This window comes from Diorhabda carinulata, chromosome X, assembly GCF_026250575.1.
Source record: "Diorhabda carinulata isolate Delta chromosome X, icDioCari1.1, whole genome shotgun sequence".
Lineage (NCBI taxonomy): Eukaryota > Metazoa > Arthropoda > Insecta > Coleoptera > Chrysomelidae > Diorhabda > Diorhabda carinulata.
Genome location: NC_079472.1, coordinates 14,556,075 through 14,582,002, shown reverse-complemented (window position 1 = coordinate 14,582,002; position 25,928 = coordinate 14,556,075). Strand labels below are relative to the sequence as shown.

At 32.2% G+C, this 25,928-nt stretch overlaps 1 protein-coding gene across 4 annotated transcripts in view; it reads right to left on the bottom strand.

Annotated features, from left to right (window-relative positions):
* The window catches only part of LOC130900631 (unconventional myosin-Va), a 30,072-nt gene extending 4,727 nt beyond the window's left edge, over positions 1 to 25,345 (bottom strand). Inside the window, exons 1-18 of one of the 4 annotated variants that reach the window (XM_057811365.1) lie at positions 25,071 to 25,345; positions 17,704 to 18,031; positions 15,993 to 16,246; positions 13,795 to 14,014; positions 12,464 to 12,702; positions 11,628 to 12,116; positions 8,598 to 8,936; positions 7,093 to 7,601; positions 6,852 to 7,026; positions 6,428 to 6,702; positions 5,757 to 6,343; positions 5,367 to 5,696; positions 5,094 to 5,240; positions 4,801 to 4,995; positions 4,440 to 4,751; positions 2,919 to 3,123; positions 2,709 to 2,854; positions 2,454 to 2,653 (exon numbers count right to left, since the gene is read on the bottom strand). In XM_057811365.1, the coding sequence (XP_057667348.1) occupies positions 2,454 to 2,653; positions 2,709 to 2,854; positions 2,919 to 3,123; positions 4,440 to 4,751; positions 4,801 to 4,995; positions 5,094 to 5,240; positions 5,367 to 5,696; positions 5,757 to 6,343; positions 6,428 to 6,702; positions 6,852 to 7,026; positions 7,093 to 7,601; positions 8,598 to 8,936; positions 11,628 to 12,116; positions 12,464 to 12,702; positions 13,795 to 14,014; positions 15,993 to 16,246; positions 17,704 to 18,031; positions 25,071 to 25,097 (4,977 nt within the window). In that variant the 5' untranslated portion in view covers positions 25,098 to 25,345. Of the gene's footprint in view, positions 1 to 2,453; positions 2,654 to 2,708; positions 2,855 to 2,918; positions 3,124 to 4,439; positions 4,752 to 4,800; positions 4,996 to 5,087; positions 5,241 to 5,366; positions 5,697 to 5,756; positions 6,344 to 6,427; positions 6,703 to 6,851; positions 7,027 to 7,092; positions 7,602 to 8,597; positions 8,937 to 11,627; positions 12,117 to 12,463; positions 12,703 to 13,794; positions 14,015 to 15,992; positions 16,247 to 17,703; positions 18,032 to 25,070 lie in introns of all 4 variants that reach the window. The other 3 variants (XM_057811363.1, XM_057811366.1, XM_057811367.1) reach the window with 3 other exon arrangements.
* Between the last annotated feature and the right edge of the window lie 583 nt (positions 25,346 to 25,928).

Below are 25,928 nucleotides of genomic sequence, written 5' to 3'. Positions count from 1 at the left end.
AGACAGACAGATGTATGACTAGAAGTACGAATTTACCGAAAGCAATCACATAATTATCACATGAATATGTTTAAGCCTTTCCAAGACGATCGTTAAAATCAATAACGGACAAAGGTGTGATATGATTCGATCTGATACAAATGATGGATAATGGGACAAACATGCTAATAATCAACAAGACGACTGAAGTCTTGAGTTGTATTCAAATTAAAAAATAGAACTAGAACTTTGATGTAATTAGAAAAAGACTAATCATATATAATCAATAACGTGTCAATGTAAAAAAAATAAATAACTACAGAAATCAATACGTAAACGGTAAATCAATTGTTGTTGTCTTGTGTCCGAGGTAGGTAGCTCCAACATGAAGTGACGCTCAAGAATCAATACTGCGATTGGATCTAAGGAACGGTCCATGACACAGCTTGCTTAGACTTGAGATGTCCCTTGGCGTACTTCTCGTTACTTACTAATTATCGCAGTTAAATTAAAACAATGAGACGAATAAAGAAACGAATCGCAGACTTCAACTACGATAAAAAAAAAACTAAACTGATGTACCTCACAAGAAAACGAATATAAAAAAGACTGCCTATTAATGTCAGGACAGACGAAATCGACGATGACAATGGTACAGAGAGAATCGGCCAGCTTCTATCGAAATGTCTCAGAATGTTTATTAATCAACTCAGAATGATCCAGAATGGTCAAAAATTATCTAAATGGATCCAAAACCGTTTTAAACGACGACCTAGTATGTTTTACAATTATTAATATTGATGAAAAAGTGTTCATAAACGAAATAGGAGCGTCCAAGACGATCAAGAATATTTATTAAACAACTTAGAATGATCCAGAATGGTCAAAAATTACCTGGATGATTCCAAAAGCGTTTTAAACGACCTAGTATGTTTTACAATTATTAATATTGATGAAAAAGCGTTCTGAAACGAAATAGAAGCATCCAAGACGATCTAGAATATTTCTTAATCGACTTAGAATGATCCAGAATGGTCAAAAAGTATATAGATTGATCCAAAACGCTTTGAAACGAAATAGAAACGTCCAATACCATCTAGAATATTTATTAATCTTAGAATGATCCAGATTTGTCAAAGCGTATCTAGATTTATCCAAAACCATTTAAAACGACCTAGAATGTTTTACATTTGTCTAGTTTGATCCAAAAACGCTCTAAATAGACGCAGACGATCTTGAATACCTCTTAATCAACTTAGAACGATCCAAATGCCCTATTTACAATGTAGATACCATTTAGAATAATCTTAAATGAGTCTAGATTCATCCAAACGCAATGTAAAATGATGTAAAAGATTCCAAAACTATCTATAATGTTTCTAAACCAATCTAGAGCTATTCCAAGCCACCAAAAACGACAGGATTCGAAACGTGGCAACAACAACAATGAATAAAAGTAAAATCGGGAGAAAGGACGCGATGACTGATAAAGGACTTTAGACTGTGGACAGAAAGAAAGTTCGGAACTTCTTCATTATCCATTATCTTCACAAGTACTGACACCTGATTGTACGTACTGTGTACCCGAGGCAGATGATGTCGAACACACGTTCATAAGATTATTGGCAGTCTAACTCCTGATAATATCGTCCAGGTGATACTGCACTAGATAGAATGCTGGAAATAGGTTGCTACCTTCATACAATAGGAAACAAATAAACGGAACAACATAAACTGATAGATCCCCCAATAAAAAAATTAATATCGCCATAGTTCCTGGTTTGACGGAGATAACAGAAGATGGCGGTTTAATTGGTAGGGTACGGGGTACCACATATCCATCTAGATTCCTGGTGGAATCTAGATGCCACCAGGAGAGCTGATGGACCAAGTTTGGCCCAGTCTTGGCGACCAAGCTTGGCCCATCGTTATCACTCCAGAGTTTTACCAAGACTGGGCCAAGCTTGGCCCAAAGTTCTACATAGTTGGGCCAAGCCAGGGACAAGCTTGGGCCCTTGGAACTTTCCTCTATGGGCTATTAATTGGATTCCGCATCTTCTTAAAACAAATTTGATTCTACTTGATCGTGAGTTAAGTATTCTCGCGGTTACTGAAGCTGTAGGAATCGATAAGAATAATAAATTCCGGAGCGCGTCCTGAAGTAGCTGACAAAAGAAGACTCCGAGAACTGTTTTGAACCATGGAAGATTCATTGGGAGTGTCGTAGAGGTGGAAGGGGGATGTATTAAGGGTAATAATCATTCTTTGAAAACCACACCTCGTATTGCCAGATCTAAAAGACAAACAACAAGGAATAAATAGAACAACGATAGGTTTTTGATATTTTTGTGAAGAAATTTTTATAAATGGATTTTTTTTCACGTGTACATCGTTTGTACGGATAGATTATGAGGAGAAAAAATTAGTGTAAAACTAACATTAAAGCATGTATATTAATAAAAATGATGTTTCACCTTGTGATGATTCGTTAATTCTTGTAACAGTAAAGTTGTTGGTTTCTGGCTACCCGTGGGACTATTTATACTGGAAGAACTTCCTAATCTACTTCTAGATCCGCTAGGTTTGTTCCCGCTTATACCGGGTATTTCTTCATGTTCCAAAATTGCGGGAACTATAAGAGATTGAATTTTTTCTCTTATATTTTTTACAACCCCTAAAACGCGATAATTAACCGAAAATGTATTGAAATTTTTGTTAGTTTATATTACCTTGGTATATCCATATAGTATGATCTGTGAAAACTTGACGATATTCAGATAAATCGAAATTTCGAAGACATTGATCGTTTTGTTTAGGAGTATTATTAGTTTGAAATGCTTTTTCTCCACTATACTGTTTCATAGTAAATATCAGTCTAAAATTTGTGTTCATGTAACAAAAAAATTTAACTCAGATACAAATATTTGTTTTATGTTTACCTAACTACGTTCGATAGCCATAGGGCCGTCGTTTCGAAATCGCTAAGGCGTTTTCTGATAATCTTTTTTAATGAATTGGAAAATGATGATAATAACAATTTAACTTTTTCCTCGTCATTTATGTAATCTGTATAACGAACACACATGAAGATAATGTAAGCTGGTAAACCAGGAAGTAGAGTTACAGCTGTTCGAGGCTTGATATCTAAAAAAATTTCATTATATTACACAAATATCACACAAGTTTTATTGATAAAATCACTATTTTAGGAGATGAGACATTCAAAAAAATCTTTACAAGCTTATTTCAAACTGCAATAATTTCTATTTTTAACTTTTAGACTTTTGAACTCCACCTTGTTCATCATGCTATATTGGATCTTTCTGTGTAATCTTTTTTTGTTTTGTACGATACCGAAAGGTTTGAACAAGCCAAAAGTCCTAAAGATTACATAGTCATGCATGAGAACTATAAATACCTATTTGCAAATAGAAGTTGAAAACTTTGTTTTATTTCTATTCAAAAAATCTCTTCTAGACAAATTTCCCCGAAAAGACTTTAGATGTTTTCATATAGTAAGTTTAGTTTAATTTCAACTCACAATTTAAATCATTTACAGACAAAAATATATGTGAAAGTGTTAATGACACAGTGGAATTAGTTAGTAGTACGTTTAGATTGGGAAATATACGATTTATACCGTTATTGAAGGAGAAAACCAAAATTTCAAATAGGAAATCATTTATTACTTGTCGTGATTCCAAATGATAAGCATAACCTCAAAACTTTCTGAGTTGTGTCCATCGATAGCAACCTGGATGGATCGATTTTTGACAAAAATTAATCGAACAATCGATAAGTGAGGACGACAAATCCCAGTTTACATCATTTTGACGTTTCTTAGGTACCATTGTGTTTGATCTTCATGGTGATCCTTCTCGCTAAATACCCTCTTCATTATCACCTGATGAATTTTACCTTTCGTCTAATGCACTGGATGCCCTTTGAAATGCCTAAGATACAACGCTTCATAAACCGTAACGCAACCATGTAACGCAACCAGGAGTTTCTACATATATAGTTTCTATTAAATCAAGGTCAAGATTTATACCGTTATTGATGAAGAATTTGTCGAGTTTCGAGCAGCGCGTGAAGCTCCAGGAAAACCAAAATTTCAAATAGGAAATCATTTATTACTTGTCACGATTCCAAATGATAAACATAACCTCAAACCTTTCTGAGGTGTGTCCATACCATAGCAACCTGGATGGATCGGTTTTAGAAAAAGCATCATTCTGATGTTTCTTAGGTACCATTGTTTTTGATCTTCATGGTGATCATTCTCGCTAAATACACTCCTCATTATCACCTGAGAAATTTCATTCTTTTACATTTCGTCTAATGCACTGGAAACCCTTTGAAGTGCCTAAGATACATCGCTTCATAAACCGTTTTTGTTAAATCAAGGTCAAGATATTTCTTATGGGTATGCACTCAATTATAGAATGAGTTCTACTTACTTAATAGTTGTTTCATTATGATATTTTCGTCTCCTTGTTTGAATGAAAACATACCAAGGTACGCCCGATCTTTTTTTCGAATGGTAGGTTCGTTGCGACTCGTAATAACCGCGCCGTTCGTTTTGATATGAGTATCATTTGCCAAATCGAAACCGGCTTCTTTTAATTTTTTCAATAACAATTTTTCTCGTTTTTTAAATTTACGTAGATTTTCGTTAATAGAATCGATTCGGTCGCGTAAATCTAGATTTTCAGTTGTTAGACGATTAATTTCGAATTGCATAAAAGCCATTTCTTGCGTTTGACCCGAACCTAAAAAAAATACAAATCAAAAGGATTCGCTTTTAAAATTTTAACGTACCTAATAAATTAGCGGACAGGATACGTTGTTGTCTGTCGTTGTCCTCTTGTAGTTTCTCGATTTCTAATTTAAGTTCTTTCTCATATGCTAAATATTTTGCTTTTTCGTCTTGAATTTCAAGCTCAAGTTGTTTGTTGATGGTTTTTTGAGTTTCGTACGCTTGAGCAAGTTCGCCATCTTCATTTATGTATTCACCTATAAATGTAGAGTCAGGGTTCGGGAATTAATAAGAAAATAAAAAAATAACGTGAAAATAAAATTAAAAAAGGGATAACTACGTGACTCACGTGTACCTGTATGAGTTTTTGAGTTTAGGATAGTCTTCATATTATTAGTTTGTTCCGCTAAGATACTTTTCAATTGTATAATTTCTTCGCTTCTTCGCTGTAACTCATTTTGTGCAGTTGCTAGCTGTTTGTGCAATTGTTGTAAACCATTTCCTGAATAATAATACAAATTATCAATAAAATTCAACATAATTTTCACCGTAAGTCCATAAACTACAATTTTGAGACGACATGAGTTGTGATATATTTGAAAATGAATAAAAAATCCATTCTACTTACCTTCTTTAATACTATTTTGTAAATCAATCAATTGTTCATTAAGCTGAGAATTGATTAATTCCATTTCAGAAATTCTTGCTAAATATTCAGCTTCAGTCTTAGCTTTCTCTACTTTAGGTGACAGATCAAGTTCATCTAATCGTTTTTGTATCCTTAATCGTTCTCGCTCACTTGTGGATAATTTGTGTTGGAGTCTAATGACAAGACTCACATCCGCTTTCGTTAAATCTGACGATGGTTCCACGTCAATAATTTGTTGTTCGATCGAAGCTTCCACCTCTTGATTTGTTGTTGTATCGCTAGTACTTGGAGTGTGGTTTTCACTAGTCCCTGTAATTAAAACTCCACATCGTTATATAAACTGAATAAACTAATAAAAAACTTTGTTACCTTCAACTTTCCAATTAACATCTTCTAATCTTTCCCTTGCCGAGCTATTACTAACCGTAGATCTAACGGATCCGTATCCATAATCTTCGGGAACATTAGCAGTTAATAAAACTTCATCGATAGCTGAGATACTACTCAAATCGCTGATATTTCTTTTATGTAATCCTTGGTAACCTTGCACTTTGATTTGACTCTTCAGCTCTTCGCAATATTGTTCCAAATTATGATATTCGTTCAATAATCTTTGATAAGCTTCTCTATCTGAATCAGTTTCGTTTATAATAAGAAGTTTTTCTTCTTCTAGTCTCACTTTTAGATTTTCTTCGGCACCTTTTTCGTTCGCTCGTACAATTTCGTTCATATTTTCTAATTCTTCTCGTAATTTTGCCGTTTCTTGCGACCACAGTTTTTGCTGATTCTCAATATCTTGTTTAATTCTGTCTTGTTCGTTTATTAAATCCATCTTTTCGTCCCGCTCGGTTTTAATATCCGCTTCAAGTTTCTCTATCAATTTATTCTTTTCTATCAATAAATTATTCAAGTTCTTTATTTCTAGTTCCTTCGATTTGAAAGATTGTAGTTTGAGTCTGAAAATATATAATAATTGTTATTAATCAGATTAAAACTTTAGAAATTACGTAATTCAATATGGCGTTTGTAGGCAAACTTACTTAAGGTCGTGTACTTCATTTTGATACCCTTTCAATTCGGAATTTGTTTTGTTTAGACCTTCGATCCTTTGTTGTAAACTAATAATCTTATTCTCCAAACCTTTGTTAAGCGTTTTAACGTGTTCAATGGATCTAGCTTCAATCTTTAGTTTTTTGTATTGCCGCCTTGCGAGATATCTTCGAATAGCTGATTGGCATATTATAATTTTTCTTATCTTTTCCTTATACGATCTACGGGCCAACCAACCGCGAACGTGTTTTTGTATAACAATTGCCTGAAATTTAGTAAAAATATCAGATTTTTGAATAGTTGAAGCTCAAAGTTTTGACGTAATCTAAGGCAATTCTCTAATCGATAAATAATTTAACCTAATCTATCTTTTCAAGTATAAAAAATTTCGATTACTAAAGATATGAGACGTACCGCGGCGTTTTGTTTCAAACGTAAGAATTTTAATCTAGCCATAAATCCTCTTGCTCGAGTTTGTATTCCCAAAATTGAACGTCGTAGCCTTTGGTACTGAATCCTCTTGAGCCACCCACGAACATACTTTTGTATTTTTATCGAAGCGCGCGTTCTTCTTATTTCTTGAGCCAACCTAAAAAAATAATAATCATGATACTTGCTAGTCTTATGAATGTGAAATTAATAAATGTTGGAATACCTTCTAACCAAGACTCCTCGTCCGTATCTTTGTATTAGAGCCGCCGATTTTCGAATTCTCAAATACTTCTTTCTACAGATAAACATCCTCACAGTCTTCTGCATCATAATACAACACTCTTTCAGTTTATCTGCTCGAAGTTTTTCCAAGTAAGCAACTTGGCCGGCTCTGAAGAATATCATCGTTTTCCCGAACTGATAAGTCGATGAATCTTTGATGCATTTTTTTAATATAACTTCACAAGTTTTTTTTATATCCGTTTTTATGATATCTCTACTTTTACAAAACACTCGATAACGATAAAAGAAATCGATATAAGTCCATCTACTGGGGAAACCTGCCGAAGACAATCTAATAGTTTCAAGTACACCGCAAGCTCGAAGCTGTTGGACAGCTCTCTTCGGCTCGTATTCAAATGCCGCTTTCGAATCGTTCGGTTTTATACAACGCACGTAATGTGGAGTCGTGGCGTTTAAGGTAGTCATAAGTTTATTGAGGGAATCTCTAAACTGGAAACAAAATATATCAATTATTTACAGAAATGCTTATGGTGAGACACACCAGATGTGAAAATTCATTTCGAGCTTGGTGAGTTATCAAATTTGGACAAAGTGCAACAGAAACTTCAGCCTGTATACTTTTGAAGTGTTTTGTAAAGAACCAAGGTGTTTGGTTGATCTAATGCATCTTCAGAAGGAAGAGAGGCTTCGAAAACATGAATCGCGCAGTTCAAGATCTGCTAAGTGACTCAGTGGGAGAAAGAATATCAAACCAACTTCTAGAAAATGCCCCCAGATGCAAAGACTCTTGCTGTAAGGTCTTGGTCTCTATAGGAAACTATACTACTACGGTGGTGACTGGAAATTCCTTCGAAAAACTATCCAGATATCATCTAATTTTTGCAAGGCATTGGAAAACGCTCGTACAAGAGGAAGCGCAGCTACAAATGTTGATATACAACTGCCGATATTTCTTAGCGCTTAATTCAAGTTTGCCAAATAATTACGTCCTTAGTTCCGCTGAATTTATGGCTATGCATTTGAAATAGTGCTCGTCTAAATAATGTTATTTAAAATTCATTTGCAGGGTTACCTGGAAGTGGTGAAAGTATAAAAAAAGGAAAACATAACGAGCGATTTAACGTGGATCCCACTGTCTCTTTCAGATGATGTTCAATAAGTCGTCTGTGGTGAGGTTTTTATTCTGCAGGAACTTGTCGTGTGATTCCTTGCTTTCTTGAGGGATAACTTCTTGTCCTTGCAAGATCATGTCAGCTCTCACGTGGTTCATGTGAGGTAAAAGGCTAAGGTACAGAATCACTTCGTAGTTGGGTAGCTGCCCTCTTAAAGATTTGAGATGATCTGTCGCAATAGATTATTCATTGTGTTATTCTGAGCATGATTTGTCACTTATTTTCCCCAAGATTGAAGTTATAATTTAACAAAATAACTGTGAACGGATGGAGGGCTCACGAGAAAACGATAAACTTAGTTAAGAGCACTTACTTGTGAGCATACTGACTGTTTATGTGTTTTCTGCGTACTAGGCATCGGTTTAGCTGAAATAACTTTAAGTTTAGTTCTCGGGGGGGCTAATTTCTGAGATTCGGGATTGAATAATTTTCTAACTAAATCATTTGTGCTACATCTTATAACATTTATCTGTTCTTCTATTACGGTATCTTTATTTTTTTCTAAAAATCCATCACTTTCATATTGTACTTTATCAGCGAAATGATTGACTACGAAAGCTGAAGTCCCAAAACGAGGTTTGCTAAAATGTGGATATTTTGAACATTTGCCATACAATTTTTCAGTCCAAGAAGAATCTGTACCTCGCGGCATCTGAAAATAAGAATATACGAATCCTTAGACAATATCTACATTAGAAAAGTGTTCAAATTAATGTATTAACTTTAAATTATAAGAGAGTTCACTTTATTTGAACCTATAAATCTGTATTACAGCGTCCTCTATGATATTCATTGAGATACAGATTGTTTATTAAGCTACAAGTTAATAACCAATAGAAATGAAGCTTTTAATAATATTTCCACGTCAATTATTGTCTGACGTATCTGGAATTAATCAACTTGACATATTGCAACATAAGTTTACAAAATCAAATTCAATTTACCTTTTTTAAAAGGAAAATCTGCAAAAATGTCCTATAGTGAAAGTGATAACGAGAATTTAAGTATATGAATAATTTTACTCTTAGTTTAAGGATAGAAAGGACGAAAATAGAGTTAACAACTTTTCAGAAAACGTCGTAATTGTTTCTTTTGATGGGTTATCTAAAAAATTGAAACCCCCAAGTCTATGAACACTATTCAATTTTAAAATCTAATATGAGGGTAAAATCCACCATATCTCGGGAACCGTTTATAGTACAGCTTCGGGAAAAAAATTTAACAAACGTGACTTCGAGAAAAACCTGGAAATTATTTACAGAGTTGTAGGTCCACCGCCAGAGGGTGTAATTAAATACCAAAAATTATATAATGAATAATTTACAAAATTTTGCCTAATTAAAATGCATTTAAACTATGATTATCATATTCTTGGATAGAAACATGCAGTTTTAATTAAGAAATATAAAAGTAGACCAAATTGGCAACATAATAGCGAAAACCGCATGTCGATATCTTTTTCGTATTACGAGATATCCTTAGAAATGTGTAAATTTTAAGCATTTTCCTTTAAACATTAATTACTCCGGGTTGACTGAAGGAATTTTAACATTTTTTGACTCCTCAAAATTGTCTTTCCTTGTTCTATTAATAATAGTTCCAATTATAATGTCAATATTACTTATGCTGTCACCGGGAAACTGCGGGAAACATTTTTCAAGGATAGCTATATTTAAGAAAATAAATAAATAACGCCCTCTAGCGTATACGTTACTCATTAGGTTGTTTCGAAATTATAACTCTTACATTGCTAGAAAAAGATAGATAGATAGGTTAAGTAGAACTGGATTTACAGACGTTTTTTCATAATAGAATAAGAGATAGACTAAAACTTGTAAAATCAAATATACGCTGAATTTCTTAAAGAATACGATAATCATCGTTTAAATGCATTTTAATTAGACAAAATTTGTAAATTATTCATTTTATAATTTTTGGTATTTAATTACGCCCTCTAGCGGTGGACCTACAACTCTGTAAATAATTTCCAGGTTTTTCTCAAGGTCACGTTTGTTATAAATTGTTTTTCCCAAAGTTGTACTATAAACGGTTCCCGAGATATGGCCGAGTGCCATTCTTATTGGGACACCCGGTACATACAATAAAACCTAACATCATTTTTTCCTATAAGGGATACATAGGGTGTCTAGTAAAAATTGAAAATCAAATTTCCGTCTTTTTCTCGGTATTTCCAATTAATTTTCCCGGTTGAAATTTACTTTCAAGTATAACAAAACAACTAAGTTATTTTTTTTATTCAATAATTCTACTTCCACTACTATAAGATGTTTTTGAGAGTCTTCAAGAATGTTTTTATTTCATAATTTCCTGTTCTTATTTTTCAGTTTCCAGCAAATCTTGTTATTTTTTGACTTTTTGTGGTGGTGTGCCATATCTTTAGTAGGCATTCCTCATAAAGTATCGTAGATTTCGAAATAACTATACTTTTTAGGCTATAAAATTTTTTAGAGAATTATACACTCGTTTATAAGTGAGTCTTCTTTTAAATTTCAACCAAAATCTCCTTTTTCTGCTGTCGCAATGACGTGAGAAATTATTAGAAGAAGTTGCAACACATTTTTCGACCTTCATAATTTCCATTTAAGAATCATCTACTCTATCACATCTAGAATAGTTTTTTATCTTATTTACAGTGATCTGTTTACAATCCTTGCGAAAGATCAACATATCCTTTGACTCTTTGACCCCAATGCATTTTTTCAAAGCCTAAATCGATATCTTGCACTTTATTGAGGTCGCATAATAAACATTGCATTGGTATCTTGTTTGAAAATGTCTATTTTATGAATAGAACCGCCTCATTCAATTACTCAGAGCCGTAATCGGGTTATTGAAATTATTCCGAAATACGTACTCAAAGTTTTTGAAAAATTTTCATTCCCTACTATTTTATTTAAAAATTTTTTCTACAGAAGAGACTATGAGTTTTTCTTTTAAGTACAGAATTTATGAAAAAACGCCTGTTTTTGTTTTAAATGTTTTTTATCAAATCTACTTCACTTTAAAAATTAATTTTGTAAAAAACAACATGAGACCCTAAAAGCTTCAGTTAGGTAACCATAGATAAATAAGACTGTAAAAGTACAGTTACGAGGGAGGTTCAATATATAATTTCGATTTTCGACATCAGTCGGAAGACTTTTGAATTCCCGTCAAATCCCCTGTTTTTCCCGGCCCTGTGAAGTTCTCGTCTTTTCCCTCAATTCAAATATTTCTCTTCCCCAAGATAGGAGCAAAAGCATCCATATAAACCTTGTTGTTTTACCGATATTACAGTAAATTATTTATTGATATTTTTTTTACTATATCAATGATACTTTACCTTACATTCTTCGTCTAATAAATCTAAAATTCCTAATTTTGCTTCAATCAGATCTATGCAAGGTTGATTATCGTAAAATTCAATCATCTTCCATTCTATTCCTTCCCTAATATATTCTTCTTGTTCTAATTTAAAAACGTGTAAATTAAATTGTTGCTGCAACTTTTCGTTGGCGTAATTTATACAAAATTGTTCGAACGAATTGATTTCGAAAGTTTCGAATCCGTATATGTCCAATACGCCGATAAATCTATGTCGTTGAACTTCCGATTCTAAAGTTCTATTTATCATCAAGACCACCCAATTGAACAGAGCTGAGTAAATGTGTTTCGCGAGGGCGTCTCTAGCTGTGGTAGCGTCCTGAACTGACATCGGTTTGAGGTAAACGTCACGCATCGAAATCAATTTTCTTGTACATAACCACTCCCGCATTTCTTTTTCATCTATTTCCAGAAGATTTGATACTATTTGTAGGTGTTTGTCGTTTTGCTGAAACATAAATCACAAATAATGTAACTATCCTTAATATGAAAATAGAAAGTTTTAAATCGACTAAAAATTTTAAGGTTATGTCACCTCAAATTATCCCCTAGTCTTCTACTTAACAGTCTCAGTACCAAATAGGTATTTTTCAGTTGAATGGTTGCAAAGAAATTAATGTTTTTCTAAAATTTGAACTGTAACCATAATATTTTGGGTCCCCTTATACACCTCTACTCTGTGTTGGGTCTTATGCAAGAGATTCTGTATTTTACAACAGAGGTCGATGCAAAAAGTACTGACTTTATACGGTAGATAAAATAATCAAAAGAAGAATTTTAGTATTTAAATTTTACCTTAATTGCACAGCCTTCTTGATCTTGTTCATTTTCAACTTTAATTATTGAATCAGTAAATTCAATGTTACCAATATGAATTATGGAGGCAATAATTTTAAACATATCGTCTTGCTCTTTTTCTGAAAATCCTAATAAATTTAAAGCTATCACTGTTTCTTCGAATTCTTTAGAATCGTCGACGCCTGCTACGGTCGGACTATTTCCTTGATTCAAATAATGAAACTTGCTTTGGTGGTCTGGAAAATAACATAACCTATAATATTTCTCGAAACTATGAAGACTATATCGATGTAGAATCAATGAGGAAATACGCAAAAAGAAGGGTGAATTATTTTACTGACAAAGTTTAGTATATGAATTCCTTTAGTTTGTTCTGACAGGTCAATACCTTATCAAATACCATCTTAAGATGATGGGCAAGGCAGAGGACGACAACTGCAGATTCTGCGAGCAAGCCTTGGTAACGATTCCCCAAAACAATCTACAAACTTTTAATGGATATAAAAAAAATATTAGCAGAACTGGTAGATGTCTTTGAGATCTAGAGCTTGGAATTATACCTTAGCGGGATGTTGCATAATTCCCTCACAAACTAAACTTAATTTTTCAATAAAAATCCCTCCGATTAAACCATTTTTCTATAACCCTGACCATTTCTTAGATGAAGTTTATTGTTTGGATTGTGTTATTGTTTTTTAGAGTGAAATAATGTACCTAAATTTCATTTATTGTGACATATCGGTGGAAAAAACACTTGGATATATCCAAACAGTCGTTTGAATGCTGCAGAGCTTTTGATTAGTATTAAAACCCCATATACCTTTATTTACCGATAACTAAGTACAAAACCACGTATTTCATTAACAATTTTTGGAGTAATAACTGCATATGAAACCAATTGTTTAGAGCAGCTGTGAATAAAATAATCATGATGGTCGCCAACTTTAAATACGGCACTTTAAGAAGAAGAAGAAGAAGAAGGGGTAATTACAGCAAATAACATCCCCAGAAGTTCAGCATCAGTTATGTCCATAAAAGGAGATAACCATCCACAAATCGTTCCAGGAAACGATATAATTTCTGAATAATTTTTAGGTAACTTTGGTTTTTTAAATTGTTTTATTACTCTCTCATTCATAAAAGTAGACTATAAGCAACTATGGTTACCTTTTATTATATGACACCTCTTAAAATTGATCCGTCGCGATGTCGATGGTTTTAGTTGAACGAATAGAGGGAAAAAACGATAACTAAATGAAAAATAAACGAAAGTAACAAGTTGAAATGATTTATTTTTCCTCCATTATTATATTTAAAATGAAACTTACCTAGTTGTAGATGAGGTAACTTTTTAGCTGCAGAACAAAGTTGGTAAAATATGTGATAATTCCTTTCATCGGGTGCTTGAAAAACTACTCGACTTTTCTCCAGTAAATAAGTTCGCATTGAAGCTCCTATTATGTGGAATTGCTTATTAAATTGAAGTTCGATGAATTTACCGAATCTCGAACTGTTATCATTCCTCGTTGTCTTTGCATTACCAATTGCCTTGAACATGAGATTATTTTGAGATATGAAGAAATCGTTGCGAGATCCATTTGGCGCAACCAAAATTTGAATGATAAAGAATTTGATGGTAAACATGACCTTGACATTGGATATGTGGTAGGGTTGATAAAAAATTGAAAACTAGAAGTTTGGAAAGGAATGCCATGACATCAGAAATGACATTTCAAGGTCAAGGTTATAGGAGCGAGGTCATATTTCTATTAGACCGCAGTAGAAGCCTTTAAACATGATGAAAAATAGAAAAAACAATATAAGACTGAAACCCAATGGAAAATGAGGAGAATGTAATAAAAAATCGAAGGAAAATAATTTACCAACGATCTGAGTTTGGGTAGAAGACGGGGATGAGTTTTTAAGGTTAAAAAAAACGTTTAAACTTGATTTGCCGCACAACTACAATTCCTATGGGAAAAAGTCACATAGCAAAGTTGTAGGTAATGAAAAGATTCACAACTTTTTTATTCTCACTTTTTTCAAAAATCCTCAAAATTTAAGTGAAATTTAATCTTTTACTTTTTCGTGAAATTTGGTAAAAACTTACATTTTTATGTCTCAACCAGACTGTAATTTATTTATTTTCAAATATTAATTTTTTATCCGTATTTTGATTGTTATTGAAAAAGCACCCTAATTTTCAATCGAAAATATTCCACTTGAAATATCAACTTTTTCTAAAAATTCGTTGAGTGTTTTTTTCATCGAAATTTCTTCTTTCTGGTAGTGTAAAAAATATTACCAGTGGTAAAAACAGGCAGCCCAATTTTTTTTTAATTATTATGGACATTTTTTTTACGTTTATTTAAATTTTATACTCTAATTACTTTTATTTTTCAATGTCACATTTTTCATGTAATTATAGTGTAAAATTTTGATAAATGTCTAAAAATAGTACAAAAATTTCGATTACCAGTATTTTTCTTTTTTTTTGTCTTTTCCGAGAAAATGTACCATAATTTTGATGATATTTTCTACAATAATTATGTTTTTGATTTTCATTTTTATCTTTTACAAAAAACCCTTTTGTTTCGTGAAATTTGATAAAAACTTTCTTATGTCTCAAACAGACTGTAATTTATTTAATTTGAAATATTAATTTTTTAACCTTATTTTGACTTGATATTGAAAAAGCACCCTAATTTTCAATCGAAAATGTTCCACTTGGAATATCACCTTTCTTTAAAAATTCGGTTAGTGTTTTTTTCATCGAGATCTCTACTTTCTGATGGTTTACAAAATATTACCAGCGCTATCGTAGATTTTCTTAGAAAAGGCAAAGAAACTGAAAAAAAATTAAGGAATCCTAAATTCTTTTTTTTTTCAATTATTATGCACATTTCTTTTTAAATTTATCAAAATTTTACACTATAATTACTTTTATTTGACAATGTAACATTGAAGCTCACATTTTTCATGTAATTATAGTGTAAAACTTTGATAAATGCCTAAAAATAGTACATATGCTTAAAAAATTTCGATTACCAATATTTTTCTTTTTTTGTAATTTCTGAAAAAAATCACCATGATTTTGATGATATTTTCTACAATAATTATGTTGGTTTTTTATGTTTATCTTTTACAAAAAAACTTACCTTTTCATGTGTCAAACAAATTGTAATTTATTTATATCAGAAAATAGAGATTTCAACGACCTAAAATCTCACAGATATTATAAAAAAAGGCGGGAGATTTTTCGATTTTAAAAAATAAATATTTCAAATAAAATAAATTATAGTGTATTTGTGACATAGAATGGTAAGTTTCGAACAAATTTAGTAAAAAAAAAAGTTTTATGTAAAAAATAAAAATAAAAAACCAATTTTTCACATAAATTTTGAGGTTATGTGCAAAAAGTGTTAATACAAATCCTGGACACAAGAAAATTTATTCACTAATTTTCAATAATTTAAGTGAAAATCCAACAAAATATTTGTTTTTACAAATTTTATATTCGAGTTACCTCCATTATTGGGCTGCTCGCTAAAACTTTTTTTTCCACTTGCGTTTCCGTTGTGCTTCCGCCAACCGTAGCAAAATACCTCATCGTGTATTTCGCAGAGACCGTTTTACCGGCACCACTCTCACCAGAAACAATTATACTTTGATCCCTTTGTTCTCTTTCCAATTTTGTGAAGGCTTCTTCGGCAACTGCGAAGACATGTGGATCGAGATTACCCAAACTCTGACCCCTGTATGTTTGTATTGTATCAATGTCTACAAAAATTAATAAGTCAAAATAATAAACAGTGAATATTATCAATTCTAGCGGTAGTTGCTTGAAAAATACCACTGGATTAGAAAGTATACAATCTATACAAGATTTGTTTCATTTTTGAAGACGCCATGTTGTTTAATTTTTGTTTGCGGAGACAAACATCGCAATTGTGGACCAAATCAGGTGTACCGAATTTATTAAACATCACTGGAAAAAGTGTATGAAGCTAAAAGGAGATTACGTTGAAATATAAATATTTTTTTACAAAATTTTTGGGTAAGGTACTTCTAGAATCATCCTCGTAGAGACTAAATCATATTTGGTATTCTCGATTTAAAAGCTACTACTTCCAGAACGCTGGAATTGTTTTTGTTCACTTTCTCAATATCAAGAGTTGAATTGGAAATAAATATTGAGTATTATGTAGCAAATTTGTGAAATAAAATTATTTTTTCAATATTAATTTTTGTAATTAACCTAAAAACACTCAATATTTCCGAAATAATTGAATATAGGTTAGAATACTACACATGGATTATGTCTTCCACGCCGGAAGAATCTTCTCGGATTGGAGTCTCGTGAATCCCTCTTTCGTAGAGCTGGAACCCTCCGGCATGCTCAGTGTGTGGTGTTTACCTTCTCCTTATCCTTCGGGAGATGGTTGATATCCCATTATTAGGCGCCATGTCATCGTCGTCTTCAGGAGAGCCTCGTCAATAGGAGATAGCCCTCTTCTTCATGCCAAAATGGATGCAAACCTCTTGGGGTGATAAACAATGCCACTTGCTCTTGCCTCCATTTTAAGTTAGGAGTCATCTGGTGGCGGAGGTCTTCCAAGGACGATGTCTGACTTTTTGACGAACTCAATTTGAGAAGGTTTTGTTCGACGAAGTGAACCAGACCTCTGTAGGATCGATTCGACATAATTTTTTGTTTTTGGTGACGAAAAAATCATTTGGGTGACAGGAATTGGCTTGAATATATTGGTTACACGCTAGAAGCTACACCAGTTAAGCTATCCTAGAGACAGGTTGGGCATTTTTATTTTACTTATATAATAATTTTGAATAATCGAAAAAATCACTCAGGTCTATTGGTTACAAAACAAAAAGTTGAAAAAATCATAGAAAGCGTCCTACATTACCCTATTGGTAGATGAGGTCTGATTTTGAATAAAAAAAATGTTATTTTTTTGTAAGCTACTCTAAATAATATACAGGAGGTTGCATTTAAAATAGAATGTTGATATTGGCTACTGTCACTTGTCACACCCTGTATAATAAATGCTCATATTAAAATACAAATCGATGTGTCCGTAAGTTTTTTCTAATATGCTCTAGTTTATTTATCAAAGATTTTTGTCCATTTGTTTGTTTCACAAGGTACAAACTAAACTGTCAAATTTATATAAAATTTTGAAATTATCATTTTTGTTGGCGTTTGTTATGTCACTTACTGTATATAGGTAACTCGGTATAAGGGTTTATTGCAACCAGTACAATCCCGCAATATGTATAAATATAATTCTTTTGGCAAAATCTGTATTGTAAATTATTTAGAACGGCGGGTTCGTGAAGATACGACAAGGCTGTTAAATCGTTTTCACCCAGTAATATCCTGGGATTCATCAAATAAGGAAGATCATTTTCGGTTTTTATAGTCAATACTTTAGTTTCTTTGGATGCAGTAAATACACTTATCGACTTTTTTGACAGGGTATAATCTTCAAGTAACTCCGCTGCTTCCCATACTATTTCTGCGTGTGGAATCCATACTTGCGTTCCCTGGAAATAAACACAGATTTCAACATATTTATAATATTTTTGAGCTTATTAATTGGTTCTGGATCTTAACTAAAAAACAATCGACCAATTTTTAATGGTACACCAGCATTTGTGTACCAGAGGTGTTCGAAAAATTAAGGAAACCAATCGCAGAAGTCTTTGTTTGGCATACACACATTGCTGTAGATCAAATTGCGAGGTCAATTCTTCTACAGCTGAAGGTATGTAGAGCCATATTCAATAATAAATTTTTTTGTCTATCTCAAAACTTAAGTACCCACTCTCTTAATGTGGAAATGAACCTTTTTAAATATCAAAATCTTTTAGCTGGGTGTACTCTTCAATCATTTTTGAAACCCTCGTAAATATTTGCCAATAAACTGATTACTTATAAGATGGAGATTATAATGAACAGCTACTTGTGAACAAAGATCAAATAAACGATTAAATTTAACTGCGATGACTCATTGTATTAACTAACATAATGTTATCTCCATTGGGATGATTCCATACTGATAAATTTTATCCAGTGTTGATAAAAAACCGTGAAACCGATAAAATTTTAATTATAATTTCACATTGTAGGAAATTGCATCCGAATGCGCATATGACCACGTTATTTTTTATAGTAGAATATATTAGAATCAACTATGTGTTAATAAATTGTCTTTAAATTTGACATTTTCGCTGAGTCCGACACGTCAAGAAACCCATTCTTTTTGACATACAAGTTTTTGTCACTTATTATCTGATAAAAACTATATTTTAAAATAAAATTACCATTATCCTTATAGTTTTTTTTGACAATTGACAACTTCGTGACAGATTGACAGGCAAACGCTCCACGATCATAACGCGAAAACTCCGAAATTTGTCCTCCGATCCCATCCAAGTAAAAGATACAAGTTTCAACGATGTGATTATAGATAGAAAATTCGCTGAAATTACGTGTTTTCCCGGTAAAACACATTTTTTTTTTAAACAAATAACAACTTTATTAACACAAAATACAATAAAAATATTAACTAAACAAAAGTTATAAAAACTAAAATCAAAATCTAAGATTCAAAATAAAAAATCTAAGTATATATAATGGAATAAATGTTGATTTTACAATTTTATGAAAGATTAACCGATTCCAGGACTATAATAAAATCATTTGATGACGAAAGATCACTATAATACGAGGGTTTTTACAAAATAGGAGATAGAAATGAACAAACACAAGACAAAATGTTTATTTGCTTGTTGAACGCCCATTTTTCCATACGTTCAAGCAAATCCTGGAAACATTTTTCCCAAATGATGCTAATTTAGCAGAAACATGATTTTGAAACATTTCAAGAGCTCGAAGTGATGAAAATCGCCTTCTGCGCATATTTTGTTTGACAGTTCTTGTTCCCATCAGTGGAAAACAATAAAACATTGATTCGATGTTTTCTCCTTGAGTTATATGACGTACTTTCATTGTAGAAGTACGCAAAGATAAATCTCTAGATTCATTGATCTGAGCTACTATCTCTGCCTAGACTATGAAGACTTGTGATTAATGCACGACGTTTAACTGATAATTTCTTGGTTTAACCGATATTAAAACTTACAAGTCTGAATTTACGAGAACGGAAATAATTCGTCTACGAACTTCAAGATGTCTCGGTCCAAAAAGTTCTTGTGCCTAATAAGACTAACTACAATCATAATCACCAAAAAAATAATTCACAGTTGAAGAATAATGAACGGTTTAGTTAAGTTTTAACTTGTCGTACTCAATATAAACAAGCGTTCAACTAGAATAAAAAAATTGTGGTGAATTATTTTGAAATTTAATGAATAAATTATGGGGTGGGGAAAAATTTTTGACCGGTAGTGTATATATAAATAAAAAATAAAATGTAGCAGATATTAAACAGTTTAGGAAAATAAAAGATAAATCGAGGATGGATAGGATAAAAAATTTGGTAATTATAGGAAAGCTTAAACAACAGCCAAAGTTAAAATTTTTTTATTCCACTGACAGATGGAAAAATTAAGTGAAATTTTACTTACAATTACCTTATACCATTAACAAAATATTATAAAGGTAAATGATTACATAGATATTAATTTTTTTCGAAATTTGGAGCCCCAAATTCCTCGGGTATTTAGCTTGGTATAGAAGTAAATTGTCCCCGCCAAATTTTTGGCTCCCTTATACGCCTATGTTCTGTGTCAGTTCTTATGGGGTACACCCTGTATATTTATATGAAATAACGAAACGATTTATGTCAATTATGTGTAATCAAATACAAAATATCCATGTAACTCGAAACTTTCGTTACAGAAAGATTTGAAGGTTAAAAAACGACCACATTTGACATTAAATAATATCAAATGATAATATCAATGATAACCGGAATGAGTAATGAATCATTCTCTTCATTTGCTACAATCTCATTTTTTTAATTATTGGAAACTATTATAAAAAATACGAGAAATATTCAAAAAGTAAAAAAAAACTTTAGGTTGAAACCCCTATATTTTGGTATAATCATTTACAGCGTCGATGTCTCGTCTATTGTCTGTGTCAGTTCATTTCGAACCATGAGACATTGTCTATTATATAGTGTATTCTGACACAATATACTTACCTCGGATTTCTCTGTCAATCATTTCCACACGCGTTGAAATTTAATTTTTTAAAACTCGCTTTTTGGTCGACATATAAAAATACACTTTATAATGGACACTGTTTCATAGCTCGAAATGAACTGACACAGACAAAAACATCGGGACCATACATAATCCGATCCTGTTAGGGTCAGGTATAGATAGGTAGAGTTATTTTTATTCTATTGTCTCTTATATATTAACTAGAGGTTAGTTACTTTATTAGACCGTAGGAAATTCTATAGCAGCGTAGAAAGTATATGACTACGACCCAATTAACTCGATCAGTTTTCAAAGAACCATGAACATGATCCGAATTAGTTTTCAATCATTCAGATCATGATTAGGTTAACTCGATAATAGTTTCCATAAATTCCTTGAGTATTAGACTTTTTAGGTGAATTGGCCACAACGTAAATCGACGAAGCCAATTTCCAATCTAATCTTGGTTTAACAAGTTTTTTTATTATAATTTATAATATAATATCAAACTATTATTGAATAAGATTTAAATAGAATCGTGAGATCAGTTATGGAAGACACGACGAATTGAAAAATGAAAAATTAAGAAACAATTATTAAAAATATTGTTAATTGACTTATCAAAGGTTCTCAGGGAAGAGAAAATAGTAGTGAAAGGTCAAAACAATAAGTATTGTAAGCCTTACGGCCATACAATTAACAATTTAGATGATTGATGTTCACATGATTTGTTATGGAAGTATGTTTTTCAAATACAGGGTTATTTCATATTTTTCCGAATGATCCTGTCATATTGAGAATCTGCAATTCGACACATATATTCATGCTCGATTTATATGATTCGTAAAATTATTATACGAGGATTGTCTTGAAAATTTTCGACCCAAGAAAGAATCAGGAAATTATTTTTAATTTGTTAATTAAATTCCTTTTAAATCAGTATTGCGATGCTGTAACTTTGTCAAATAATCGTCCGTTTCCTTAAAAAGCCGTTTACCTATCTCCTGAAGATGAAATGTTAAGATAACGAAACAGGAAGAAATTACTGGTGCCAAATCTGGTAAGTCCGGTGGATTTTTATGTAAAAGAAAGCACATCTTTTTAATTAGTTAACTAATCTCCTTTTCAATCAGTATTGCGATGCTGCAACTTTGTCAAATAATCGTCCGTTTCCTTAAAAAGCCATTTACCTATCTCCTGAAGATGAAATGTTAAGATAACGAAACACTAAGAAATTACTGGTGCCAAATCTGGTAAGTCCGGTGGATTTTTATGTAAAAGAAAGCACATCTTTTTAATTAGTTAACTAATCTCCTTTTCAATCAGTATTGCGATGCTGCAACTTTGTCAAATAATCGTCCGTTTCCTTAAAAAGCCGTTTACCTATCTCCTGAAGATGAAATGTTAAGATAACGAAACAGGAAGAAATTACTGGTGCCAAATCTGGTAAGTCCGGTGGATTTTTATGTAAAAGAAAGCACATCTTTTTAATTAGTTAACTAATCTCCTTTTCAATCAGTATTGCGATGCTGCAACTTTGTCAAATAATCGTCCGTTTCCTTAAAAAGCCGTTTACCTATCTCCTGAAGATGAAATGTTAAGATAACGAAACAGGAAGAAATTACTGGTGCCAAATCTGGTAAGTCCGGTGGATTTTTATGTAAAAGAAAGCACATCTTTTTAATTAGTTAACTAATCTCCTTTTCAATCAGTATTGCGATGCTGCAACTTTGTCAAATAATCGTCCGTTTCCTTAAAAAGCCATTTACCTATCTCCTGAAGATGAAATGTTAAGATAACGAAACAGGAAGAAATTACTGGTGCCAAATCTGGTAAGTCCGGTGGATTTTTATGTAAAAGAAAGCACATCTTTTTAATTAGTTAACTAATCTCCTTTTCAATCAGTATTGCGATGCTGCAACTTTGTCAAATAATCGTCCGTTTCCTTAAAAAGCCGTTTACCTATCTCCTGAAGATGAAATGTTAAGATAACGAAACAGGAAGAAATTACTGGTGCCAAATCTGGTAAGTCCGGTGGATTTTTATGTAAAAGAAAGCACATCTTTTTAATTAGTTAACTAATCTCCTTTTCAATCAGTATTGCGATGCTGTAACTTTGTCAAATAATCGTCTTTTTCCTCAAAAAGCCGTTTACCTATGCGTCATCAGATTGAAATCTCCTGCAGATGAAATTTTAAGATAACGAAACAGGAAGAAATCACTGGTGCCAGATCTGGTAAATACGGTGGATTTATGTGAAAAGAAAGCACATTCGAATATTTTGAGTTGTGTCTTCTTCTTCTTTTAATGCTTATCCATTAATGGATGTTCGCGACCACATTTTTCATGGCTTCTCTATCTCTAGCGGTATGGATCAATGTCTGAATATCTTGTATACCCGTCCACTGCCTCACGTTCCGCAACCATGATATCCTCTTCCGTCCCAATCCTCTCTTACCTTCAATCTTGCCCTCGACTATCAGCTGAAGGAATTGATATTTATGGCCTCGCATTATATGGCCAAGGTATGCAATCTTTCGTTTCTTCACGATGTTAAAGAATTCACGGTCTTTATTAGAATACGCCTGTGAATAACCTCATTCCTCACTTTGGCAGTCCATGGTATCTTCAGGATTCTACGATATACGAGTTGTGTCTATCGTGTGCCTGTGGATATTGATCTTCTGTAGGTTGAAGGATTTGGGAAAAACGTTACTTAGTAGCTGATTAGAATTAGACAGAAATATAATTTCAAAAAATTCTACTGGTGTACCGAATAGTTCAATTATTATACTTTTGATATAAAGGAAACTTGATTGTATAATAAAATGTTATTAAATTGCATTGAATTGAATTTCCAAGGGAAAAAGTAATTTCATAAAAACATTTGGTTACCAGTTACAGAAGAGAAATTTGGCTGTTAAAAAACTATTGTGCTTCAAAAAATCGAGAAAGAGAACGAATCATGGATCTATGCATATGAACTCGAAACTATCGGCTGTTTGGAATGAGCCAAATCCAACAAAATCAAATGGTAGCCTATTCTTTCGGAATAACTTGACATGTCACTACCGTTTCATTGAAGCGACGAATAACGGTCAATTCTTCAGCATTTGTTTACCAGAAGTGTTCAGGGATACTAATTGCAGAAGACGAATTAATCTCCATCACGACAATGCGATCTTCGAACAGTCAAAACATCTAATTGATGGGCAATTCGTTGAACAATCCTTATTTGGCACCTGGTGCTTTCTTCTTATTCCCATAGATTAAAAAAAATTGCGAAGTCAACGTTTTTTACACCTGAAGAAGCGGTTCAAATCACAGGTTTTGGAATTAACAAAATGCCTCGACAATTGGTTCAAACGTATGTAGAAGTGTATTGATCTTGATGGAAAATATTTTGAAAAACAAAATTATGAACTGCTGAATATTGCAGGTAGGGCTAAATATCAAATTGAAATTGGGCAAAATAAACAAAAACAGTTTTATAAGCAAAGCTTTGAGTCAAATAAAACTGAAGGGTGCTTACGCCAAAATTGATGATTTCTATCGATTACTACGTTTTCTATTTTAAGGTAATTTTAGAATAATGATTTCGTAAAAAATTAAAGTAAAACAAAAAAACCGCCACTTTTTTCCACTGTATAACATCCTACCAAAGTACCCTTATAACTAATCGTTTTTGAAACGATTTAAATTATTTAAAATAATTTGAAGTAACGATTTTGCACGAAGGAGGTCGTTCAGATCTAACTTTGGGAGCTAAGTGAAGCACAGGGTTTAATTAACACTTCGCAGGATTGGAAGGTAGTGCTAAGGTCTCGTTTTTAAACCCAATTTTCTAAATGGGGTTTAGGCACTTTCTTGCACCGAATACTTCAAATATTTAATGATATCATATTATTTCATTTCATTTCAATTATCCTTCTTTAGTTAATGAAATAACTTAAATTAAAATAATCGACGAACTTTACTTTTAATAGATTTTCGTTATATTTGAAGGGATTGCGTGTTTTGTTGCGTGGACGACTATGAGGTTGTTTACTAGTAACTAGGTCATTATATTCGATATATAGTGTTACACAAATTTACTATATATAAATTCTATTATATACTGCAAAATATATAAACAAACTTCATCATTTTACATGGAGAATTTGTTAAAAAATATTATTTTCAACACGAATTTAATCATTATCATTTCCTGACTGAAACAAACATGAAAAAAGTCGATAAAAATGTTCATCATTAATTTTTAAGCTTAAAGTTTGGAAATATGAATAGTAAAATATTTGATAAGGAAATATTTATATAGATAAGGTAAAAAATAGATTTTGTCGGGGTGTAGTGTATATATATAACAATATAATAAATAATTTTGAAGGTAAAAAGATATTATTGTACTCACTTTAGTATATAATTCTACAGCGGACATTTCTTATAATCAAAAACCGAAATCACAAACCACGTTCCGAACTTGTAAAGAATTTAACAGGTAGATGCGAACATACACATATAAATGTACCTGTCCTCAATAAAAACTGCTTATCTTATCAACGGCTGTTTTTGCAAACACAAAAATTGTATGACCAGAAAATGTTCCACGTTTACAGCGCACCATGCTTGCCTATAGTGGATATTGATCAAAAAACCAGTCCTGCGTCGCAGTGTTGCCGTCTAAGTGCTAGTAAAAGTTGGATCATGCTTGAGGAAGGTAGGTTTTGAAAGGTCACGGGGTCACGGTCATAATCTTAATAATTGTAGTTAAATTGATTAATGCGTTTTTGCGGATCAATGAATTTTTTTATGCATTTATGTAATTTGATGCTCATTATATACCGCTAGGTTTTTTACTTCCTATTTTAATTCAATTTAAAATATGAAAAAAAATAACTTTTGAAATATTTATTTATAATGACAATCCGATAATTTTATACATTCGCGGTTCCCTCGTTTTTTGGCTCTAGAAAATCGAAAAATCGTTCAATTTCCATGATTTTTTTTTTAATCTTCGGTGGATTTATGGAAAAAAATACGGGAAAGATCTAACCTGGTGATGTCATATAGTTTTATGACTTTAAATGTGATCATAAACGCATTTTTTCGCATATAAACGTTTATAACTTTTTTACAAAGCATCAAACGTAGTTCACATATTTTTTTTGTTAATCTACACAAAAAAACGAACATATTGGAAAAAGAAAACATTGAAAAATGTTTGTTTATTCATTTTTTATCTCACTCAAAGATTTCATGTAGTTTCATG